The 19,974-nt window shown below is 50.4% G+C and overlaps 10 protein-coding genes across 10 annotated transcripts; 5 read left to right on the top strand and 5 right to left on the bottom strand.

The window, feature by feature from the left end:
• Positions 1–97: 97 nt before the first annotated feature.
• Positions 98–3,368, top strand: N7473_002426 (B-type cyclin nimE). The gene is made up of 4 exons (XM_057148366.1): positions 98–704; positions 802–883; positions 1,007–2,270; positions 2,327–3,368. Exons 2-4 carry the CDS (start codon positions 875–877, stop codon positions 2,425–2,427), a joined length of 1,374 nt encoding a protein of 457 aa, XP_057012020.1. The 5' UTR covers positions 98–704; positions 802–874; the 3' UTR covers positions 2,428–3,368.
• Positions 3,369–3,628: 260 nt separating this feature from the next.
• On the top strand, positions 3,629–4,525 carry N7473_002425 (HIT family protein; the record flags this gene model as incomplete). Its single annotated transcript, XM_057148365.1, has 3 exons — positions 3,629–3,880; positions 4,011–4,104; positions 4,287–4,525. The coding sequence occupies 3 exons, from the start codon at positions 3,629–3,631 to the stop codon at positions 4,523–4,525; spliced, it is 585 nt and encodes a 194-aa protein (XP_057012019.1).
• Positions 4,526–4,660: 135 nt separating this feature from the next.
• N7473_002424 (tRNA (guanine-N2-)-methyltransferase) lies at positions 4,661–6,353 on the bottom strand (the record flags this gene model as incomplete). Its single annotated transcript, XM_057148364.1, has 5 exons — positions 4,661–4,708; positions 4,774–4,898; positions 4,957–5,162; positions 5,222–6,093; positions 6,240–6,353. 5 exons carry the CDS (start codon positions 6,351–6,353, stop codon positions 4,661–4,663), a joined length of 1,365 nt encoding a protein of 454 aa, XP_057012018.1.
• A 445-nt stretch (positions 6,354–6,798) lies between these two features.
• Positions 6,799–8,742, bottom strand: N7473_002423 (putative histone deacetylase SIR2). The gene is made up of 5 exons (XM_057148363.1): positions 8,479–8,742; positions 8,063–8,373; positions 7,456–8,007; positions 7,213–7,392; positions 6,799–7,157 (listed from the first exon to the last, which is right to left on the bottom strand). Exons 1-5 carry the CDS (start codon positions 8,711–8,713, stop codon positions 6,975–6,977), a joined length of 1,461 nt encoding a protein of 486 aa, XP_057012017.1. The 5' UTR covers positions 8,714–8,742; the 3' UTR covers positions 6,799–6,974.
• A 128-nt stretch (positions 8,743–8,870) lies between these two features.
• N7473_002422 (ACL4 family protein) lies at positions 8,871–10,230 on the bottom strand (the record flags this gene model as incomplete). Its single annotated transcript, XM_057148362.1, is given in 3 exon segments — positions 8,871–9,613; positions 9,673–9,795; positions 9,812–10,230. The coding sequence occupies 3 exon segments, from the start codon at positions 10,228–10,230 to the stop codon at positions 8,971–8,973; spliced, it is 1,185 nt and encodes a 394-aa protein (XP_057012016.1). The 3' UTR covers positions 8,871–8,970.
• A 204-nt stretch (positions 10,231–10,434) lies between these two features.
• On the top strand, positions 10,435–11,517 carry N7473_002421 (RWD domain-containing protein). The gene is made up of 2 exons (XM_057148361.1): positions 10,435–10,663; positions 10,741–11,517. The coding sequence occupies exons 1-2, from the start codon at positions 10,597–10,599 to the stop codon at positions 11,361–11,363; spliced, it is 690 nt and encodes a 229-aa protein (XP_057012015.1). The 5' UTR covers positions 10,435–10,596; the 3' UTR covers positions 11,364–11,517.
• Positions 11,518–11,743: 226 nt separating this feature from the next.
• N7473_002420 (LYR motif-containing protein) lies at positions 11,744–12,800 on the bottom strand (the record flags this gene model as incomplete). The annotated part of the gene is made up of 3 exons (XM_057148360.1): positions 11,744–12,397; positions 12,461–12,627; positions 12,686–12,800. The coding sequence occupies 3 exons, from the start codon at positions 12,798–12,800 to the stop codon at positions 11,744–11,746; spliced, it is 936 nt and encodes a 311-aa protein (XP_057012014.1).
• A 500-nt stretch (positions 12,801–13,300) lies between these two features.
• N7473_002419 (E2 ubiquitin-conjugating protein MMS2) lies at positions 13,301–13,974 on the bottom strand (the record flags this gene model as incomplete). The annotated part of the gene is made up of 5 exons (XM_057148359.1): positions 13,301–13,361; positions 13,420–13,499; positions 13,559–13,684; positions 13,757–13,836; positions 13,902–13,974. The coding sequence occupies 5 exons, from the start codon at positions 13,972–13,974 to the stop codon at positions 13,301–13,303; spliced, it is 420 nt and encodes a 139-aa protein (XP_057012013.1).
• A 479-nt stretch (positions 13,975–14,453) lies between these two features.
• On the top strand, positions 14,454–16,984 carry N7473_002418 (uncharacterized protein; the record flags this gene model as incomplete). The annotated part of the gene is made up of 7 exons (XM_057148358.1): positions 14,454–14,470; positions 14,516–14,592; positions 14,636–14,818; positions 14,875–15,081; positions 15,143–15,231; positions 15,288–16,871; positions 16,931–16,984. 7 exons carry the CDS (start codon positions 14,454–14,456, stop codon positions 16,982–16,984), a joined length of 2,211 nt encoding a protein of 736 aa, XP_057012012.1.
• A 337-nt stretch (positions 16,985–17,321) lies between these two features.
• N7473_002417 (uncharacterized protein) lies at positions 17,322–19,844 on the top strand (the record flags this gene model as incomplete). Its single annotated transcript, XM_057148357.1, has 1 exon — positions 17,322–19,844. The coding sequence occupies one exon, from the start codon at positions 17,322–17,324 to the stop codon at positions 19,842–19,844; it is 2,523 nt and encodes an 840-aa protein (XP_057012011.1).
• Positions 19,845–19,974: the final 130 nt, after the last annotated feature.

The following is a 19,974-nucleotide window of genomic DNA, read 5'->3' as shown; positions in this document are numbered from 1 at the left end:
GTGACCTGAGGGTGGTTGCGGGGGAAACGGCGTTGTTGACATCCACTCGCGCCTCACGTTTCGTCCGCGCCCTCGCGTATCCACCGTTACCGTCACCCAATACCGCCTCCCTACCAACCACCCCTCCCCTTCATTTCTGGATCTACCACTTCGCTCGCCATCCATTACCCCCAAAAACTCCGATCTGCACTTTTCAAGATACAGGATTCCTTTACCCTATTTGGTTCTCTATCTCATCAATTCCCTTCTAAAGCATCTTTACTTGTCTTATTACCAGTTGGACAAGAAGTGGAAAGACCCCGTCGCGACTTGCTTTGTGGGGCGTCACTCAAGTTTGACCGGTTTTCCACGCTAGCACAGTAGGGCCAAACATCGCTTGGCCCTCTTTCGACTTCTTCCACCTTTTCCCTCATCATCATCATTCCATTTCAAGATACCCTTCCTCCCCTCCCACCACTCTCCATCCTTGGGCTATATCTTCCCAGGAGGATTCCACGTGTTATTCAAATACCTCTGCACCCTTTAATTCTCTATTCACGCGTGTTTTCGACTCCGACTCGCAGAGACTTCGCGAGTCCTCTTAATATCAACATCATCTTGTATGCGTCGTGACTCGCGACTCGTCCCATCCTAACTCCTCTGAGCAGCTGCCATTGCCTTCTGGCGAGTGTAGCTTCCTCAGGGTAACTACATTTTCACGCGTGGTACGTGCACTTCGACCTTGATACTCTGGTATTTGGGGGTTCCCCACTGAGATAATGTCGAACGGAATGCTGACCTGAGTGACCCGGGTTGGACTAGACTATCAGGCTCGCCCTTTCCTTTTCTCTCAACACGTCCGCCTTTTCCCTCCCTCTTTCTTGAGACTACCACAATGCCTGTGGTAAGCAATTCTAACCCCTGACAGCTCGAGTCAATTTCACTGCAGGACTGGGCTTGATGCTGCATTGAAGATCTTGACGCGTCAAAACCTTTCATTACGGTCAAAACATTAACCTTTTCATAGGCCCGTAGCCTCCGCTCCCGAGGCACCATGAATGAGAACGACGAGAACGGCCCTTCCACGCGTATGACGCGGGCCAAGGCCGCGCTCAACACCGACGGTCCTGCCGATGCCGTCAAGAAGCCTCTGCAGACCAAGCGGGCTACGACGACCACCAGCGGTACTCAGCGTCCCCGTGCCGCCCTGGGAGACGTCAGCAATGTCAACAAGGTCGATGCCGCGGAACTCAAGGGTGCAAAGAAGGCTGTCGCCGGTAAGGCCGGTTTGACCTCCAAGGCAACCACTCAGACTGGTGGTGTTCAGAAGCTCAGCCGCAACAACTCATCACGAACCACTGCCCTGCAGCCTCGCGATCCCAACCCGAAGAAGCCAGCCAACAAGCGCCCCAAGGTCGAGAAGGGCGAGCAGCAGGAGCCACCTCATAAGAAGGGGAAGATCGAGGTTGAGAACAAGATCAAGGATGAGCCTGTTGGGCAGGATGTTGGCTTGGGTCCCGACGTGGTGGACCTTGATACTGAGGACCTCGATGACCCCTTGATGGCTGCCGAGTATGTGGTGGAGATCTTCGACTACCTGCGCGACCTTGAAATGACCACCCTGCCCAACCCTGACTACATCGACCACCAACCCGATTTGGAGTGGAAGATGCGCGGAATCCTGGTCGACTGGTTGATTGAGGTTCACACTCGCTTCCGTCTCCTTCCCGAGACTCTGTTCCTCGCTGTCAACATTATTGATCGTTTCCTGTCGGCCGAGGTTGTGGCCCTGGATCGTCTCCAGCTTGTTGGTGTCACTGCCATGTTCATTGCCTCCAAGTATGAAGAGGTTCTGTCTCCCCACGTCGCCAACTTCAGCCACGTCGCCGATGAGACCTTCTCCGACAAGGAGATTCTCGATGCCGAGCGCCACGTCCTCGCCACCCTCGAGTACAACATGAGCTTCCCCAACCCTATGAACTTCCTGCGTCGCATCTCCAAGGCGGATAACTACGACATTCAGACTCGTACCCTGGGCAAGTATCTCATGGAGATCAGCCTGCTCGACCACCGTTTCATGAGCTACCCTCAGAGCCACATCGCTGCCGCGGCCATGTACCTGGCACGCCTCATCCTGGAGCGTGGACCCTGGGATGCCACTCTAGCCCACTACGCCGGATACACCGAACAGGAGATTGACCCGGTCTTCCGCCTGATGATTGACTATCTTCACCGGCCTGTCTCCCACGAGGCTTTCTTCAAGAAGTATGCCAGCAAGAAGTTCTTGAAGGGTATGTACTCCACCTTACCAACCTTTGTATGTATACATGCTAACTCCTGCGAATAGCCTCCATCCTGACCCGTCAATGGGCCAAGAAGTATCACTCGATGTACATTGAGAGCTCCACCACGGAGCCGTACACTTTCATCAAGGATAGCGAACAGTAATGATGCCATTTACGATGTTATGCTAGCCCTGTGTCGGCTCTGTCGTTGTCCTTCATGACGATCCCAAGGCCCTCGAGACACTGCGACCAGGGAACTTCGAATTCCTCCATATTTTGGCATTTCATTGTGCTGGTATCAATTACCTCTTTGCATATTCTTAACGATGACTTGATTGATTTGTGCGCTCTTCGGCATTTGTCTTTTGTGACGGGTGGTGTTCGGCGCTCAGCCTTGTGGTACTGTTTGACTTCGGCTTGTGTGGTTTTTTTTTTCTTCTGCGTCTTGTTTGCATGGGGTGCCCCGTCTCTCACCTACCCTGATACCTTCCCATTCTTCCTTATTCGCGTTTGTGTGATTGGCGTCGGACTTTTATCTTATCATTTTCTTCTTTCTTCCAGTTCTTTTTCAAGATCGGAATATGACCTTTTTTCGCACCCTTGGATTTTGTCTTCATTACTTGGGTCTCTTTTTCTCCACTGCTGTTAACCAGGTGGTTCTGCCGACTCCAGTGGCTTTTCTTTTGGTGGGAACAAAAAGGGGTTGGCTTGATCTTTGAGGGTCTCTTGTCATCTGGAAGGTTCAGGTTGGTGAGGATGAAGGAGTCTTCCCCACGGATACTAGGTGGATTGGTTTGGAAGGATGGGTTAATTATTGTCAAGGTTGTGTTCTGGCTGGGGTCTTTCCTAGATTAGTTTTGTTCTGCGCTGGGTGCCTGGCGTGGCTTTTGGATGCAATTCTGATCTTCTTTTTTGATTCTCGCGTCTGTCTTTAATTTGGGGGAGGTGTACATAGGCGTCTTCTCTTCTGGATCGGATGCGCAGAAAAGGTCTTTTGAATGAATCTTTGTCTGATTAAACTTTGTGATTGGCCAACGTCCATTTAGACTTAGCCGAGGTTCGTCCCTTGCAACGGACAACTGCCTGACTGACGGCATGACTCCTATGTGTCTAACGATTCGAGTTTCTCTTTATCCTAAACTGCCTACTATTCTTGGCATTCGTGCCAGTTGCTAGCAGACTGCAGTCATTCGTCTCTACGCCAAAGCCAGATTCCTCGGTGCAGTGAACTCCGGATAGATTGCGGGGAACATCTCGGCCTCCCGGTGAGACATAACCAAGTACAGGACTATACTTGCCAGTCCGGCGGTCATAATCTTCGTTGAACCTCAATTCAACAGATTTAACACCTTCTACAATCTACCATGGCAGATGAAATATCACCATGTCCTTTCTGCAACATTGCGGCGTCCAACCCGCCAGCCCCTTTCAATGATCCCGAGTCAGGCTCAAGCTTGTCCGAATCCACATCCGACGGGACAGCTCATCTGATTCTGTCGACGGAGCATGTCCTTGCTTTCTTGGATATTATGCCTTTAACGAATGGACATGTCCTGATTGCCCCACGGCGGCATTATGAGAAGCTGGGTGATATGGGGGTTGTTGCTGGGCAGGAGGTATGTTCATTTCTCGTCGGCTTCCCGTGGATATTGAATTATGTTCATGATCCAATGATTCAATTCACCCTTATACACTGGTTATAAGGCCAGAAGGATCAGACAGAATAAGATGCTAATGGTTTGGTAGATGGGGAAATGGCTTCCGATTATTTCAAGGGTCGTGACGAAAACGATTTTCGGGGACGACCCGGATAGACACTGGAACGTTGTTCAGAATAATGGTACGTGAATTTTACATTGTTGCCTACCTGTCAAATGTACTGTATGGACATGGCCGATGGCCCCTGCAAGCCACCTCGTTACTATCTTAAGTACTCTTCAAATGACATACCAAAAGGCCGTGGTCTAGCAGCCCGAGGGTGGTGCCAATGCATTCAATATTCAAGCTAACTGAGAAACATAGGCACCCGTGCAGCACAGCAAGTACCCCATGTACACTTCCATATCATTCCTCGACCATCAGACTTCGCTCACAAGCCGAGCTTTGCTATGTTCGGTCGCGGTCAGCGACATGAGCTTGATGATGACGAGGGTGCTGCATTGGCTCGTGCTATGAGGGTTGAGCTGGAACTTGAGATCAAGCGTATTCAAAAAGAAGAGGGCGTGGATCTCAGTCATACCTCAGAGAAGGGCAGATTGTGAAGACGGTCTAGTCTTGTATCCGTCTTTCTTCCCCTGCAGCTTCTCGCGTGGGGAAGGGCGTCTGTTTGCCTTCTGTCTTCTCAGCAGAGTATATGAGATGTCAGTCTATCGGTAAAAGGGCTTCCGGGTCCATCCTCATTGCGTTGCATTTTCCTTCTCCTCTGTTCTGTTTCGCTTGTTGTACTGCCAAGGATTGTTAGAGATGTAGGGTAATGGAAACTCTGGAAACTCTGCAACAATGTACATACTTTCACCCGGAAGGCATTGAGATCATCCGCAGATACACCCTCGCCGTCTGTCCTGCTTCTTCCAAGTGTGATGTCGGAAGTCTCTCCTTTCGGTAGACGACGGTAAATCATCAACCGGCGAGACCCTGGGAGATCAGTCAGATTTCGGTTGTTAAATCTCTCCAAGTAGTACATTATACTCACAGTTGGTGAAAGGCTGAACACAGACACTGACTACTTCCAAATTCGGGTGCATAGGCACCGGGAATTCAACGGCTTCGTCGCTGGCTGTCGGCATCCACATCGCTAGCCGCCCATTGGGGACGAGCCTGCGAACTGCAAATTCAAGGATGTCCCTCTGCAAAGCTTCAAATCCATATGGTCGCTTCGGTGGGATGTACCCCTTTCGGCTAAACAGTATGGTCAGTAACCTTCTTTTCAGGAGGGTTGATACCAATGTAAGACATACTAGTGAGCAGGGACTCCGTCAATGACGACCGGCTCAATAACCTTTCCATCGCGAGTTCCCAGAACCCGAAGACCTTCACGAACACCGTATGGAGGATCGCAGATTATACCATCCAGCAAAGCGGTATCTCTCAAAGGCGTATTTGTGACATCCGATGTGAATGCATCCAGGAACTGACTGACGATATTGTACTGCTTGAAATTCTGCAGCATCGCCATTCCATCCTTACGCTCGTGATCCTTGCCACGGAAAGCCCGAGGGTCAATATCAGAGCCCATAGTCAAAGCACCAAAGTGCGATGCCGCCACCAAAAAGCTCCCAGCTCCAACGAAAGGATCAAAGAAGACCTTTCCAGGAGCCGCAAGAGCCATATTTGCGGTCACCAACGACAACTCCGCATCCATGGACGTCGTGCTGATGTACTTGCGTTTCTTGAGAGTGTGAGTCAGGATGATATCCCGAGGGCTTTTTGCAAGCCAACGCCCCATGTAAATCATCCGTGGCTCGGATGACCTCTCTGTGCCGATGGCATTTGCCTCGACGTCTGACACGTAGTCTTCAACCACGGTGAATTGCTCGTCGGGGTTCTTGATCCGCACCTCGCCTTTGAGATTCAAGTAGTCAAATGATTCGAAAATCTCCCTTTTCTTCGCTGTACTCCGCTTACCCGCGAAGCAGTCAACAGCAAGTGCGTACGTGACGAGGTGGTAGTCTGCCCATCGGTCCTTCGTTCGCTGATGGACATCGGCATGTAGCTCTTCATAGGTAGTGCCCTGGCCCCAGAGTTCCAGAATATCCTTGGCCAGGATACTTCGCGAGATCAATGCGCGCGCCGCTGCTTCGTCTTTCAACTTAACCACACAGAATGGTGTCTGGAGGGCTTCTGTTAGTGCCTGGTCGAGGCATGCAAGGACGATAAAGATGGTGTGGAGTAAGGAGGGTATGTAATGCCAAATAAATGACATTTCAGTTTGAGTGCTTGTTTAACAGGCAAACTGTTGAGTTTGAATTCACATACAAATTCATTGTAGGCCATGGTCTCCAGTTCAATGCCGAGCAGCGTAGCCACGGCCTGCAGCTCCGGCTGTCGAAATGTCTCATGACATTGGGCGAGCCGCACTAAATACTCCATGGCAGCGAGTAGGTTGCGATATATTGCTTGTTTCTCTTTCTCGAATTTTCGAGTATCAGATAATAGTTGGGGTCTGGTTCCTGAAATGTATGTCAAGATTGATCGTGAGTGGTGGGGTTGTTACGAATGGACGGGTGTTGAAGTTTTTTCCTCGCCAGTCTTTGGGTCGCCGAAGAACACAACAGCAGCCAATTTAGCACATTGTATATTCGGCCATGTTATCCATACGTGCAGGAAGGGCATAATTTTGGAACCGTTCAAGTTTTGAGTATTTTCAAGATAAGTTCTAGTGTCAAGAATTATGTTTTGTCGGGTTTCTTGTATGCCCCCGCGGAGATATATTCTGCTTACCTACCTTGGCGCTACGATATGTAGGTGTAGATTTACGACAAAAGAGGCAGACATCATTCATAGGTACAAATGCTCAAGACATACTTCAAACTCAGTGCGGCAATTTTATGGTATTGACTGAAGCATCAAAATAAATCTATGCAGAGAATACCTAGGGCCAGTAATCAAAAGCAAGAGCCAAAAACCACCTCATTCCCTAAGTAAGGATGAATCCCAAGAGACGCCGAGACGCCGTCCCTCACGCAGAAACCATTTCCCAAAACTCCGCCGCTATGCGCCAACAACCTTAAAGACATGTCGTGACTCGTGTCCCTCGACGGGAGTAACTTCTACCTTCTCATCCGCGGGTATCATGTGGTGCTCCAAGTTCCAGCCAGCTCGGCGGCAGAGCTCTGAAACGACCACGTCGCAATCGCCCAAAAGATCGATATCAAATCCTGTGTGGGATACAGGCTATAAAACGAGTCAGCACCAGTTGCGATAAATGCGTTTGAGGGAGCTAACTTACTGTACGTGATATATAGATCTGTGGAACGTGACGGGGCAGAATCCCCGGCACTTCTGCAACGGGGGCTACCTTGAGCGAAGTCCCGATGACAATGACCAGGTCCACTAGTTCTCTGTCATGATGGATCAAGCGCTGGCCAAATTCATCGGGAAGATCCTCGCCAAAGAAGGTGATGTCGGGCTATTCGTAATTAGGTGAGCACGGGTCGTTTAACAGTCAGAGTCTTGCGAAGCCACTGCCTACCTTCATCACACCAGGGGTTGGAATTTCATAATCATCCTCGTCCGAGCTATCTTCAAACTCCTTGCGATCCTTTTGATGTCCACTAGAGCTGCGTTTCCGCTTCAGCCCTTGTGGTTGCAGCGCATCTCGGGCGATCGCTTCCTGACAAGCAGTGCACTCCGGAATTTTGCCGTCTCGGATATCACCGAAGATCACGTCGCCGAGTACCTTGAACTTGCACTTGACACAAGTGGCAGTAGCAAAGGATCCATGGCACTGTACGATCTTATCAGGTGAGACGCCGGCGTTGCCCTCGATATTGTCAATATTCTGGGTGTAGTTGGTCAACAACTTCCCCTTGTCCTGCAGGAGTTTGATGAATCCATGGGTCGGGGAAAATTTCTTCTCCATCGGTAGGATGTCCTTGGCAATCGAGAAGAAGATGCTAGGGTCCTCTCGGAAGACGTGGATGTCAAAGACCTCCTGAGGGTCGCTCAGACCAAGATGCTCCAGTTTCGAATAGAGACCTGTATCTTTGGAACGGAAATCAGGAATGCCGAGGCTGGTTGAAATCTGAATAGATGCTGTTAGTTATGAAGCGGGATATGGATAAAAGAGGTAAACCTACGCCTGCGCCCGTCAACACCACGATATTCTTGGACTCCTGCAAGAGCCGCACAGCGTCTTCGATAGTGTTGTATTGGGGAAGCTTTGGTCGCCGAGCGAACTCTCGAGACAATGCGACTGCCAGCAGCGGATGATAGGACTCGTCCGGCGCGCCCTCAAGGAATGCCGGTGGCATGATTCCAAATGCCGTACAGAGCTTCTTAGCCGTCACGGTCTCCCGCGCGATAGTCTCTTCCACAAAGGCTGCTTTGCCGATATCATGAAGGCGTTGCCGAAAGGCGACAGCCTCTTCTAGGGTACAGGCACCGGGAACTATAGCGCGCCGTCATGTTAGCCAAGCATGTCGTGGTAGGGTGATCGATCGCGGGGAAAACTGGGGTAAAGGGGCAATGTAAGATATCAGGCACAGGTCCATACCGAGTCCATCACGTAGCTGCTCATCGCGCAGGAACTGGATTGTATCCCCACCATGAGACAGAGTGTCCCAGTCCTCTGAATCATCGCTGTCTGTTTCAAACTCGGACGACGCCTCTTCCAGGGCGACCGTCTCCGCTTCAACCTGCTCCACGACGTCCACGGCCTCTACGGCCTCCACTTCGACCACAGGAGACTTCACCGGGGTCTTCCCGCTCGGCGCTGGTACCAAGGTCATCCTGCAGGAGTTTTGACAGCCTCGACGACTCTTCGCGCAGTGAATGCGACAAAAATTCGGTATCTGCAGTGCTCGGAGGAGGTTAATCCGAAGCCGAGGTGGTTCAAGTGGCGCGTGAGATGAGAAATGGTTGGTGGAAGAAAGAAGAAAGATCTATGGGATGGACAACTTTTTGATTTGTGGTATCAACAAAGAAAAAGAAAGAAGAAAGAGAGCTGTACATGCGTAAAACATCATCACTGTTTGTTTGTTTGTGTCTATGAATCGGCCATTTCGTGATCTTCGTCATCAGAGTCTGCCTCAATTTCCTCGTCCCAATCTTCACCCTCGCCCTCTCCCTCGGCCTCACTATCCTCCATATCTTCTCCAATCTCAGCAACCATCCCTTGAATAAGCTCCAGGGCGTGGGCTTGGAGGGGCTCATCCTCGTACTCCAATAGATCGTACAGCTTCAAGCTTTGCTTGAGCCACTCCCGACTGGCAATCAAAGACGCGTGTCGCGGCGATTCAGCGGCCTCATCTTCAGTAAGATCCTTTGGCGCTTGTTGCTTCTCCGCCAGCAGATAGAGACACCAGCCGCCGAGATACCACGCCTCCACACTTTGGTCATCCTCGAGGATCAGACGCTCGAGAACTTCCAGAGCATCAAACTCCAGCGTCACCTCCATGAGAAGACGTGCGAGACTGATGCGTACTGCAAAGTCAGGCACTTTGGGGTCCTCGGGGGCCAAATCCTTCCACAGACTGATGCTTCGCTTGAGGGCTTCCTGAGCTTCCTCAGTCTTCAGCTGTGAAATGCGGATAGAGGCAAAAGTTTGGAGGACTTCTGGCGCGTCAGGTGTGAAAGTCAGAGCCTCTGTGATCAGCGCCTCACATCGAGCCTCGGCGTCTTCTTCCCAACTGTGATTAATTCTGTCAGTGGTTGAACATTTGAAACTGTGGTAGATGATAGAACTCACGAAAGGTCGGTCATATAGATCTCTGCCACGGCGCAGAGCGCATTGGACAACTTGACTTTCTTCTCCTCAGCAAGGGTGACCTCCTCAGCTCCCGTCTTTCCTTGCAAAGACTGGAGCGTCTGTCTGAGAGATGAAACACCCTTCTCGAACCACTGGACACTGTCCGTCCACCCCCTGCTCGCTCAATTGAGCGAGCCACATGAACTTCTCGGCGCCGCCGCCCTCCGATTCCGGTATTGACCCATTGGGATCCTGCTCGACGGCACGAAGGAAGTATTCACGAGCAGTCTCGATCTCGCCCAGCTCGACGTTGATTTCTCCGAGAAGGTTTACCGCCTGAAGTTGGACGGAGGCATTGTTGGTAGCAAGATCTAGCGCCTGCTGTGCTGTTGGCAAGGCCTCGTCCGTTCGGCCGGTCTGGAGGAGGATTGTGGCCTGGTCGAGTAATGTGGAGGGGTCTTGGGACATTTTGGATTTCGAGATCGAGCCACCAGGGCCGAGGACGGACTTTGTGCGGGACTTGGATGACTTTTTCTTTTGTGGTCTGGGTTTTCCCATGGCAGGTCTATTCGGAAACAACCAGAGAGATTATGAAATATGCCTGATGCAAAACAAAGAGAATTATTAGTGTTTCAGTGTCGGAGGTTCGAAGTAAAAAAGTGAAGCTTCGGCCCAAAAATTGGAGCTGTTTGACAGGTTTGCATGCGGGACCGCAAGATTGGCATTTACCACCGTCGAGCAAATGCGATGCGATTAGACTACCTGATCTAATTCTCTGTATTCGAATACGCCTGCAAGAGCCTTGACTGCTCATACTCGTTTTATTTTCGGCACGATCTCTTCTCGTTGAGGAATCTCTCCCTACCTACCCAAAGTCGGATACCATATTTACTACCCCTCCAATCCGCGGGCGGATCAGACGCAATGGGCCGCGAAGACCAAATTGAGGAGCGCGAGGTGCTCGACTCGATTTTTCCAGATGAGATCACAGGTAAAGCCATATCAATTGCTTTATAATAGTGTGCAAGGCCAAGAGAATGCATAGTTGCTAAGATTGCTTGCTGCTAGACATTTCCGAAACTTCATACAAGATCTCGATAACGCTCGACCCTCCCGAGAATGGCCCCGAGCCAGAGCAGCCTGTGATCTTTCTTGAAGTTTCATACCCAGAAGAATATCCCGATGTCGCCCCCGAGCTCAAAATTTCACCTGTTCCCAACGCGCCGAAGCATCCGCTTATCGAGCTCCCAGATGATGAAGCCGTCCTAACGAGCGCCCTGAACAGTGCAATTGAAGAGAATATGGGAATGGCAATGGTTTTCTCTCTTGTCAGTGCGTTGAAGGAGGCCGCGGAGCAGTTAATGCTTGAACGGGTACAGGCTGTCGAGGAGGAGAAGGCGCTCGTGGCTCAAAAGGCAGAGGAGGAGGAGAATAAGAAATTCCGGGGCACACCTGTTAACCGAGAGACATTCCAGAAATGGCTTGCAGATTTCAAGAAGGAGACAGAGGAAGAAGAGCAGCGGCAGCGTGAGGAGAAGGAAGCTGAAGACAAAAAGAAGAAGACCGCCAAGGAAGAGAAGAAGCTTACTGGGCGACAGTTATGGGAGCGCGGCCTCGCCGGCAAGGCCGATTATGACGAGGAGGAAGAGGATGCTATGCCTGCCGTGGACAAGCTCAAGGTTACTGTATGATGTGATTCACAACATCTTTCGCACGGCTGGTGTATTTGATAGTACTGTTCTACACGGTTTACGTGTTTTTGGAGTTATGCATATAGCACAAAACGAGTCTACGATGACATGAACAATACCTCGTTACTGTATTCAAGTGGGTACTCGAACTGAGCCAATTTCGCTGGCTACTCATACGTTCACAGAAGGATGTTTTCAAAGTGAATGACTGGTAAAATTGGGGGTATCATAAATGAGAAGTGTTTATTATACAAACCGGGGCAGTTCCCGATTAACAGCCAGCCAAGTCCAAAAATAAGAGCGCATCCGACAGCTCCGCTGGGCAGGCCACTGGATGCATGCGAATTGGGCTCACAAATGATCAAAACCTTGGGAATGTGTCAAGTACTCTTGTCCTGCAAGACCGACTGCTCCACCTGTCTCTGCTGGTCCTCTTGCTTAGCCAATTCTCTCTCTTCAAGCACAACCTTCCACATATTTTCAGCCAGCTCACGGTTTTGCCTATCTGTTTCTCGAATCTTCTCATAAACGTCATCCAGACAAAGCTTGACCTCCTCGGACCAAGTTGGTTTTTCTGAGGTTCGGGTGAGATGATCCCAGGAATCCTCATCCTTGGCAAAGAGAAGCTCCACATGTAGTCTGTCTCGAGTCACGATACGGTTCCAGCGCTTTTCGAGCTTGCTTCGTATAACGCCGCTCAGGTTCCTTGGCTGAGGCTTCTTGATGCGCAAGAAAGGTACCCCACGTGCATTTACCAGGACCGGAACCTTGCGTTTCCCGCTCAAAGATAATCGTGGCCGATCAAATATTGACGGGGTATCTGGGTGCTTGCGGGATGTTTCTTGTTCGAAACGTATTGTCTGTTCCTTTCGAGCCTGCCTCGGCGATACCGGCTTCGGTGGAATCATCTCCGCTAACTTTTTTTGCTCAGCGGCATATTGCTCCTTGAAAGACCTTGCCTGTGAGAGTATCGTGGTGAGCTTGTGGGAGTCCGGCTGGCTTCCTTTATCCGCGCGGTCAAGCAAGTCCAGAGCCTACGTCAAGAGGTTGCATATCAGTATTGTTGAGATGCTAGGATAGCCTTTGCTCATGCGCACCTCATATCCTGCTTTCAAAGAATTGGCAATCTGCGACGGGCTCTGTAGCTTTTTGTATCTTCGAAACCTTTGCTTGACGAGAAATTCGGTGTCGTCGCGCCAAGGCGCATCACCCGCGGCGGCGGAGGGGGAACATTGTCGGAGAAGGGCCCGATAAAGTGCCAAACCTGTGGGAAACCATGAAATTAGCTTGAATCCAAAATGGGCAGGAGAAGGAAGTATTACAAGCAAAGCGATGGACCCCAGAGCGACTTGGAACTAGGACCTTATGCATTCCGTGATCTCGGGGGTAGACTCGAGAAATTGCGGAAGCTCGCCGCATGTCAATGAGGAAGCACATCACGTGATCAACATGCAAGCTGAGAGTTGAAGAAGTTGAACGGTGGTAACAAGAAGAAACAACGACCATGGAAACTTGATCTGCCGCAAACATTGCCCAAATTACGGACTGATGCAGATGGTGTCACACTACAATTATCCAACGCTGTAGCTAGATGCTAAGCCCGGTCTCTAAATCACCGATGTCTCTTTCTGTTGTTGTTTCAGTCCCGAGTCAAAAAATGAGCAGTCAATCAAAGGTCTTTTTGAATGGCAATCGACGAGAAGATTACTCAGAACAGCTAGTTTCAGCCATTAAAAGTCAGGAATAAAAACATGATTGCAGATATGTTATGAATGAATTGAATTGGGCTACAGAGAAACCGCGCCATGCTGCCATGCATAGACTGTACACGCTCTAAAAGAATCATCGTTGAAAAAGGAAAAATAAGCAAAGGAACCTCGAAGAAAAGACCATGATACTCCGGATCCCCTTAGGATCCTATGGATGAGATGTAGGTCTCAGAAAGTCGAACCCTCTGGGGGCTGCGCGATCTTCTTGTGCTGGGGCAAGGCCATGTATCTAGATGGAGAGTCAGTACAACGTAAGCCGGCATTTTGAATAGATATGCATATCTGACCTCCGCAGCTCGATCAACACGGTCTCCATGGTGTAGCTTCGCTTCCACTGAGCTAGACACGGGAGCTTGGACGGATCCACCTATGATATCACTGATTCAGTCTCAAGGCCTCTTTGTTGGGTGTCGATTCAGCTCGTACCTTGCCTGATTGCTGGTCAACGCAAGGAATGTTGACGCGCGAGACAAACTGAATGGTAGGAGGGTTGTCGGGGTAGTCGGGACCGCAATGGATGTTGACACTGTAGATCCGGTTCTCGTGGACGCTCTGAAACAACAATTGATTAGCCATATACACGAGGGCACACGACACTTATGCGGGGAATGAGGGTAGACCAACGTGAGGGGGTCCCAAGATAGTTCCATTCCAGTTGCTCATCATCATGTCCTCCCCATCAGCAAGTCCATAAGAGCATGCCTCTGCAATTGAAATCGTGATCTGTTAGTGGCTTATTGGATGTTCTTGGAGACCAGGATACTCGTACCTGCGCCCAGGCCTTTTTCGCCCTTCTCGAGCTCCTCCAGGAGGCGGAAGTTTCGCGGAACGGTGGCAGACATTTTGGGTTCAGTCTATGTCAATATGATCAATTTCGATCGAGCGACAACACAAAGGTGACGGAGCGGTTCGTGAGGATCGGAAGATCGGAGGGAGGGGCACTTGTCAGTGGCCCGCCACTGCTTAATCGACGGCTAGTCACGTGCGATACGAGGCTTATCGGGGACGCTTGGCATTTGGAGATGCCACGCCGGGGGTTGTTGACTGCACAACCGATTCGCGAGACTTCGAGAGAATCTCGGCCTTTGCAGTCATTACATTTGCATGAGAACTAGCCAGAAGCTTTATTAACTCTGGAATCTTACGAAACCGACCAGCTCATATCCTTGTGGTTTGGGGAGCACTGATTGTTGACCGTCGGATCTTCGGCCACTGGGATAGCATCGGTCATGCGTTGAATGTAGCCGTTTTACATCGGAAATGTCCTCTCAATTTTTGCAGACCGAGCTCGCAAATCTCATACAAGAGTCTCGACGAAAGAATGCCGATCTCCGAACGGTTAGTTGAAGTCCTCTTATGCATGGCTGACCGGACATTGACCAGAAGAATCCAGGCAGCCGAGCAGTCCCTCAATGAGCTAAAGGCTCTACCCTCAACATCTGAAGCCCAGATATCGGCAGGTAAGCTTTTAAAACTGTCTTTGAGCCACACTATTATTAACAGTTGAACCAGACCTCGTGCGTAAATCAACATTTGTTGAACCGTTCATTATTGCGTGTCGTACAAGGCACGCGAAACTTGCGGGAATCGGCGTAATTTGCCTGCAACGACTGATCGCATCTCGGTCACTGCCTTCCCATCGTCTGAAAGATGTTCTTGCTGGCTTAAAGGAGACGACCGGCCTGAGTATGTTGCCGCTGACTGACTTGACTAATGGAGTGGGGTTTGCTCACACCATATAGGCCTTGATATTCAATTGAAGATTCTGCAATCCTTGCCTTCACTTCTGCAGTTCTATTCCAATGATCTGAGCGGTGATCTTCTGGCAAATACGTTGGAGATATGTGTAACTTTGCAAGCCAGCAAGACCCTTGCAGTCAGCAGCACTGCAGCTGCTACCCTCCAGCAACTGGTGGTTTCGACCTTTGAAAGGGTATCGAATGAAGACAGTACGTTATTAATGGGAATCAAATTGTGTGGTATCCCCTATCTAATAACTTCACCACACAGAGCTACCGAATGATACAAAATCATTCACGAGCGTGAAGGTCGATGGCCATTCAGTCGAAGTGGCCCAATTTGCATATGACGCTTTGCAGGTCAGATTCTAAGTGAATGATTATTGGTATCTAGTGCTGATTATTTCTTGACCCAGGTTTTGGACGATCTCTGCCGTCTCATCGATGGAGAGCAATTGCAGTTCTTGCGCACGAGAACTTTGTCTCCCACATTTGTTTTGGAGCTCATAGAAAGCATCATACTCAACAGTGGTCGCCTATTTGTGGGACACCCGGAACTATTACAAGTTCTGCGTGTTCGTCTGATGCCACTCACAGTACGATATTTCTCCGAAAGACATTCATTCTCTCAGACCGTCCGCGTTGCTCGGATTCTACTCGTGCTTCTGAAACGCCATATGTCCCTCTTGACTGCGGAGTGTGAAATGGCGTTTGGTTTGCTAACACACTTGCTGGAGCCGGATGGAAATGCTCCATGGAAACGAGTATTATGCATGGAAGTTTTCCGGGGCCTGTACGGCGAACCTGGAGTTGTGCGACTGATTTATTCGTTGTATGATGGGGATGAGAACAGAAAGAATGTCCTCAGGGATCACATGGCTTCTCTCGTCCGTTTGGCTTCAGAAAAGCCGTCTCTAATTGGAGTTAGCAATCAGTCAACAATACCGTTCCGAGCAGAGCATACAAGGTCTGCAACAGAAGATCAGATTGCTCTCGAGACTGGCGGTGTTGCTGGCGTCATTGGATCCACTGGACCCTCTGCGGAAATTAAGGTACCTGGTATCAGCATGCAGTGGAGTGTTGTGCGGACGCCCTACATAGAGCTCCTTGATAAGGCCGACCCACCGCTACCCCCAGAGACCTATATCTACAGCCTTGTTCTCAACTGCATCAGCAGCTTTGCCGAGGGGCTTGCAAAATTTATCCTACCACTTACCGTCCCAGATGTGAAATCCAAGAAGAAGAACAGAATCATGAATCAGGACCAAGCAACTGATTCTGCCCGCTTGTCTCAAGATCTTCAATCACCGGACACCTTGCGCGCACAGGCTGCATCGCCATCAGGGAAATCATCCGTCCCAGTCAACCCTCTGGAGCTGCAGTCTCATGTTCAATATTCGGCCATCAAGACCTGCGCTGGAATCATTGACAACTGCTGGCCCGCTGTTCTTGCAGCTTGCTCGACGTTCTTGCATGCTTCACTTGACGACGAATACTACCACAACCTCGTTCGAGCATTTCAGAAATTGGCCCATGTGGCGGGTCTCTTGAGACTCTCTGTGCCTCGGGATGCATTCCTCACAACCCTTGGAAAGTCTGCAATCCCGGCAGGCACAAGCGGTACCAAGACACAGACCCCTGCCACGCCGTCTCTAGGTGGTCCGCAGTCCGATAATACCCCTCAAAAGAGCCGTAAGAGCTCGGATATGCCTCGATCAAGCTCCCTGTCTGGAGACTCGGCTGGCTCGTCGGCCGTTGAGTCTTCTTCGGCTTCCTTGAGCACAAGAAATCTTTTGTGTCTACGAGCTTTGCTCAATCTAGGAATCGCATTGGGACCAACATTAGACCAGCCGGCCTGGTCCATTCTGCTTGAAACACTTCAATACGCCGGACTGGTGATTGGCATCTCTTCTAGTACAATGATCAAGTCAGCCAGTGCCTCAGGAGAAACCACGGTCATTTCTGGCAATGATATCCCGACAGCCAATCTTGGAGCGGAGGTGATTGCAGTGCAGTCGGCGTCATCAAAGATGTTTGAAAGCACTAGCGACTATCCAAGTCCCTCTTTCCGGGAGATATTGCTTGCCTTGTTGAATCTTTCTGCCTTCACTGAGCAAAATACCAAACAAGAACCGACTCAAGAGGTGTCTGAGCCACCTAACTCCCCGCAGTCTTCGCGAAAATCCGGACGTATGCACCAAAATGCTCGTCGTGTTTCGCACACTGTGGGTAAATTCAGAATGCTAGATGAGGAGTTGAAGTTCGTGCTCGAGAAAGGGAATGAGCTAGCCCGGGCGAATCTCGACAGGCTTTCTTCACTTGACGAAGAGAACCTTGCGGCGTGGCAGCTTCTGAGCGGAAGCCTAATCGCGACATCTGCGAACACTGCAATCAGCCCTAATCTCCGCCTCCAGGCCAGCAGTATCCTCAATTCATTGATCTATCTCACAATGAAATCTAGGGAAGCAGATGACGATCAGACTCGAAACAAGGTGCAGACAAGAAACCTGCAGACACTTAAAGATCAGGTAACAACACTGTATTCGTCGGATCAAGTGACCGCAAAGTCGCTTCCGATCACTGTGATTGAGATCCACGAACAGAGTCTGGAGATTTTGCACAATATTCTTGAACAATATGCGGAAATGCTTGTGGACGGGTGGACTTCCATATTTGACTTAATCGCTGGGGTATTTAGGGGTGTTTGCCTGGCAGATGGAAGCAGTACTCAGCTTACGACACCCACTGAACGCAGGAGATCTGCTCTTCCAGGTGGCCCACGCCTAGTCCGAGCTGCCTACAAGTCTTTGCACCTTGTTGCATCTGATTTCCTCTCTTTGCTTCCGGCACCCTGTCTCTTGGCCTTGGTGAACTCGTTCTCCAGTTTTGCATCACAAACACAGGACTTCAACATCTCATTGTCAACCACTTCTTTCTTCTGGAATGTGTCTGATTTCCTACGAGGGCAGATCGAAGAATTTGCAGTTGAAAGCCATGTTGATACTTCCGTTAGCGAGGAGGAGCTCGGGAAACTCACCTGCGATCAAGATCCGTCCGTGTCCAAGAACTCTCTGTGGCTATTACTGCTTCTTCGCATTGTTGGAATTACCACGGACACCAGATCTGAGATCCGGAACAGTGCGATTCACACCCTCCTGAGAATTTTCGATGCCTACGGACAGCAGCTTTCCCCGCAGGCGTGGCGACTGTGTTTGAACCGAGTCTTATTCTCGATGGTGGAGAATCTCAGTAGTGCCCTGTATGAAGCCAAGAAACAGGAAACTGCTAAAGACGATCTCAAGTCATGGGTGGAGACGACCGTACTGATGATCAAAGGAGTCTTGAACTTGATCACGAATTTCTTTGACACTATCGTGAGCGATGAGAACTTCGGTCAGTCCTGGACAAGATTTTTCAAGTACCTTCAGGGATTGTTGGACATGCACCTTTTGGAGTTCAGCGAGGCAACCTTCGCCAGCCTTTCTGCCGTTTTGGTTCGAGTACAATCTTCCGAGGGCCTTAGCAAGGAGGCTCGGGAATGCGCATGGAACCTTTGGGCCAACGGTCATCCTGCAGATGATGAAACTGCTATTGACCTCGATCGACCCAACCAAGATGCGGCCCTGGCGTATATGCAAAGCTTCCAACAGATCTACCGCCTATACAAGGACCACCTGGGCCCGGAAAATATCGAGAAGGTGCTACAGCATCTACGCCTGTTAGTGTGGAATTCCGTGTCTCCGCCGTACTCTCCAGATGTCGACCGCCCTTCCGCCCTGCAAGCCTTAGTCATCGAGTGTATCAAAACTCTTTGCATGGAGAAAGAGGAATCACAGGCTGCGATCTTGCTGTGTTTGGCTGATCTGTCCGATTCGGCTTTAACCAAATGGCGCCCTGGCAATGACTCGAGAAAACCAGGCTTTGTTGCCTTTTCGAAGACCACCATCGATCTGATCAGTTGGTACATCGCCGACTTCGGTATCAAGCAGGATATTCTCACAAATGATGCTCTGGCATCGACCCTTGAACGCTTCGGTGCGCTTATCCTGCAAAAGTACATGTGGGAAGGCAAAGACCGCGAGCCATACATGTGGCAGCAGGCCTCCACCGCATCATTGGATGTCCTTCAAGTTGCAGTTCCCTACGCCGAAAAGCAATACGATACTGCCAGCGAAGCCGATATAGCACGCTTCTGGCGCTGCGTGGTTGACATTACTCACGGCATTGTGTCCGCTCACGGGTTCCAGACCCAACAGCTATCTAATGCTCGCATCGTCGCCGATGAGGCTTTCGACATTGCCTCATTTACCCGTCTGAAAACCCTCGTTCTCCCCTCCCTCGGCGCCTCTGCCATCCCGGATGCTGTCCGTCGAAATTTCGCCCTGGCACTCTTCCACTCCTCGTTCATCTACCCACCTCAGCGCTTGGACCTGCCCTCCAACTCGATCGAGAAAGACCCGTTACAAGACTTCTATCGCATACGTCCCGGGCGAACCTTCGACCCACCGCCAACGCTACGCCCGAACATGGCGTATACCCTCATAGACACTCTCTTCGAGCTTGCGGAAAGCCCAGAGTCTGATGATTCGAAGCCTTGTCCCCGGACACTCCTGGCTTGCTCAATTTCTCCGTACCTACTTCTCCGCTGTGCAATTTCGCTCAAGGGGTATATCGCAGATCAGCCCCTCCGAGGTCTGATGCCTCAGCCTACGCCTGCATGTAAAGTGCTGCTCCATCTTCTCCTGCGTATGGTGCGACTGCAGAGTGAGCCATCGGCCATACCGGATCCGCCATCCATCAAGACAGTCATGTCCACGGATGACGCTTCCACTGCGTGTCACCACCGGAAGCATCTTGAATGGATGTACCCGCTCATTGTCAAAGCGATTCAGGTTGCGGGTAAAGAACGAGATGACGGACAGGTTCTGCAGGCGCTCGGCAAGGTGTTACAGGAAATCGGCCAATTTGCATGAGGACCGTTAAGCCTAAGACATGACATGTATTCTTTTATCTATGTATCTAATCCTTTCTCCATAGATAGCCGTCATAGTGAAGAGCGTTTCTTTAAACGGATTCAAGAATTCAAGAAGTGAAGTAATTTGG

Source organism: Penicillium subrubescens (assembly GCF_028828155.1).
Source record: "Penicillium subrubescens strain IBT 31985 chromosome Unknown utg000002l_segment0_segment0, whole genome shotgun sequence".
Lineage (NCBI taxonomy): Eukaryota > Fungi > Ascomycota > Eurotiomycetes > Eurotiales > Aspergillaceae > Penicillium > Penicillium subrubescens.
The sequence above is the reverse complement of the archived record's forward strand: the minus strand, read 5'-3'. Positions and strand labels throughout refer to the sequence as shown.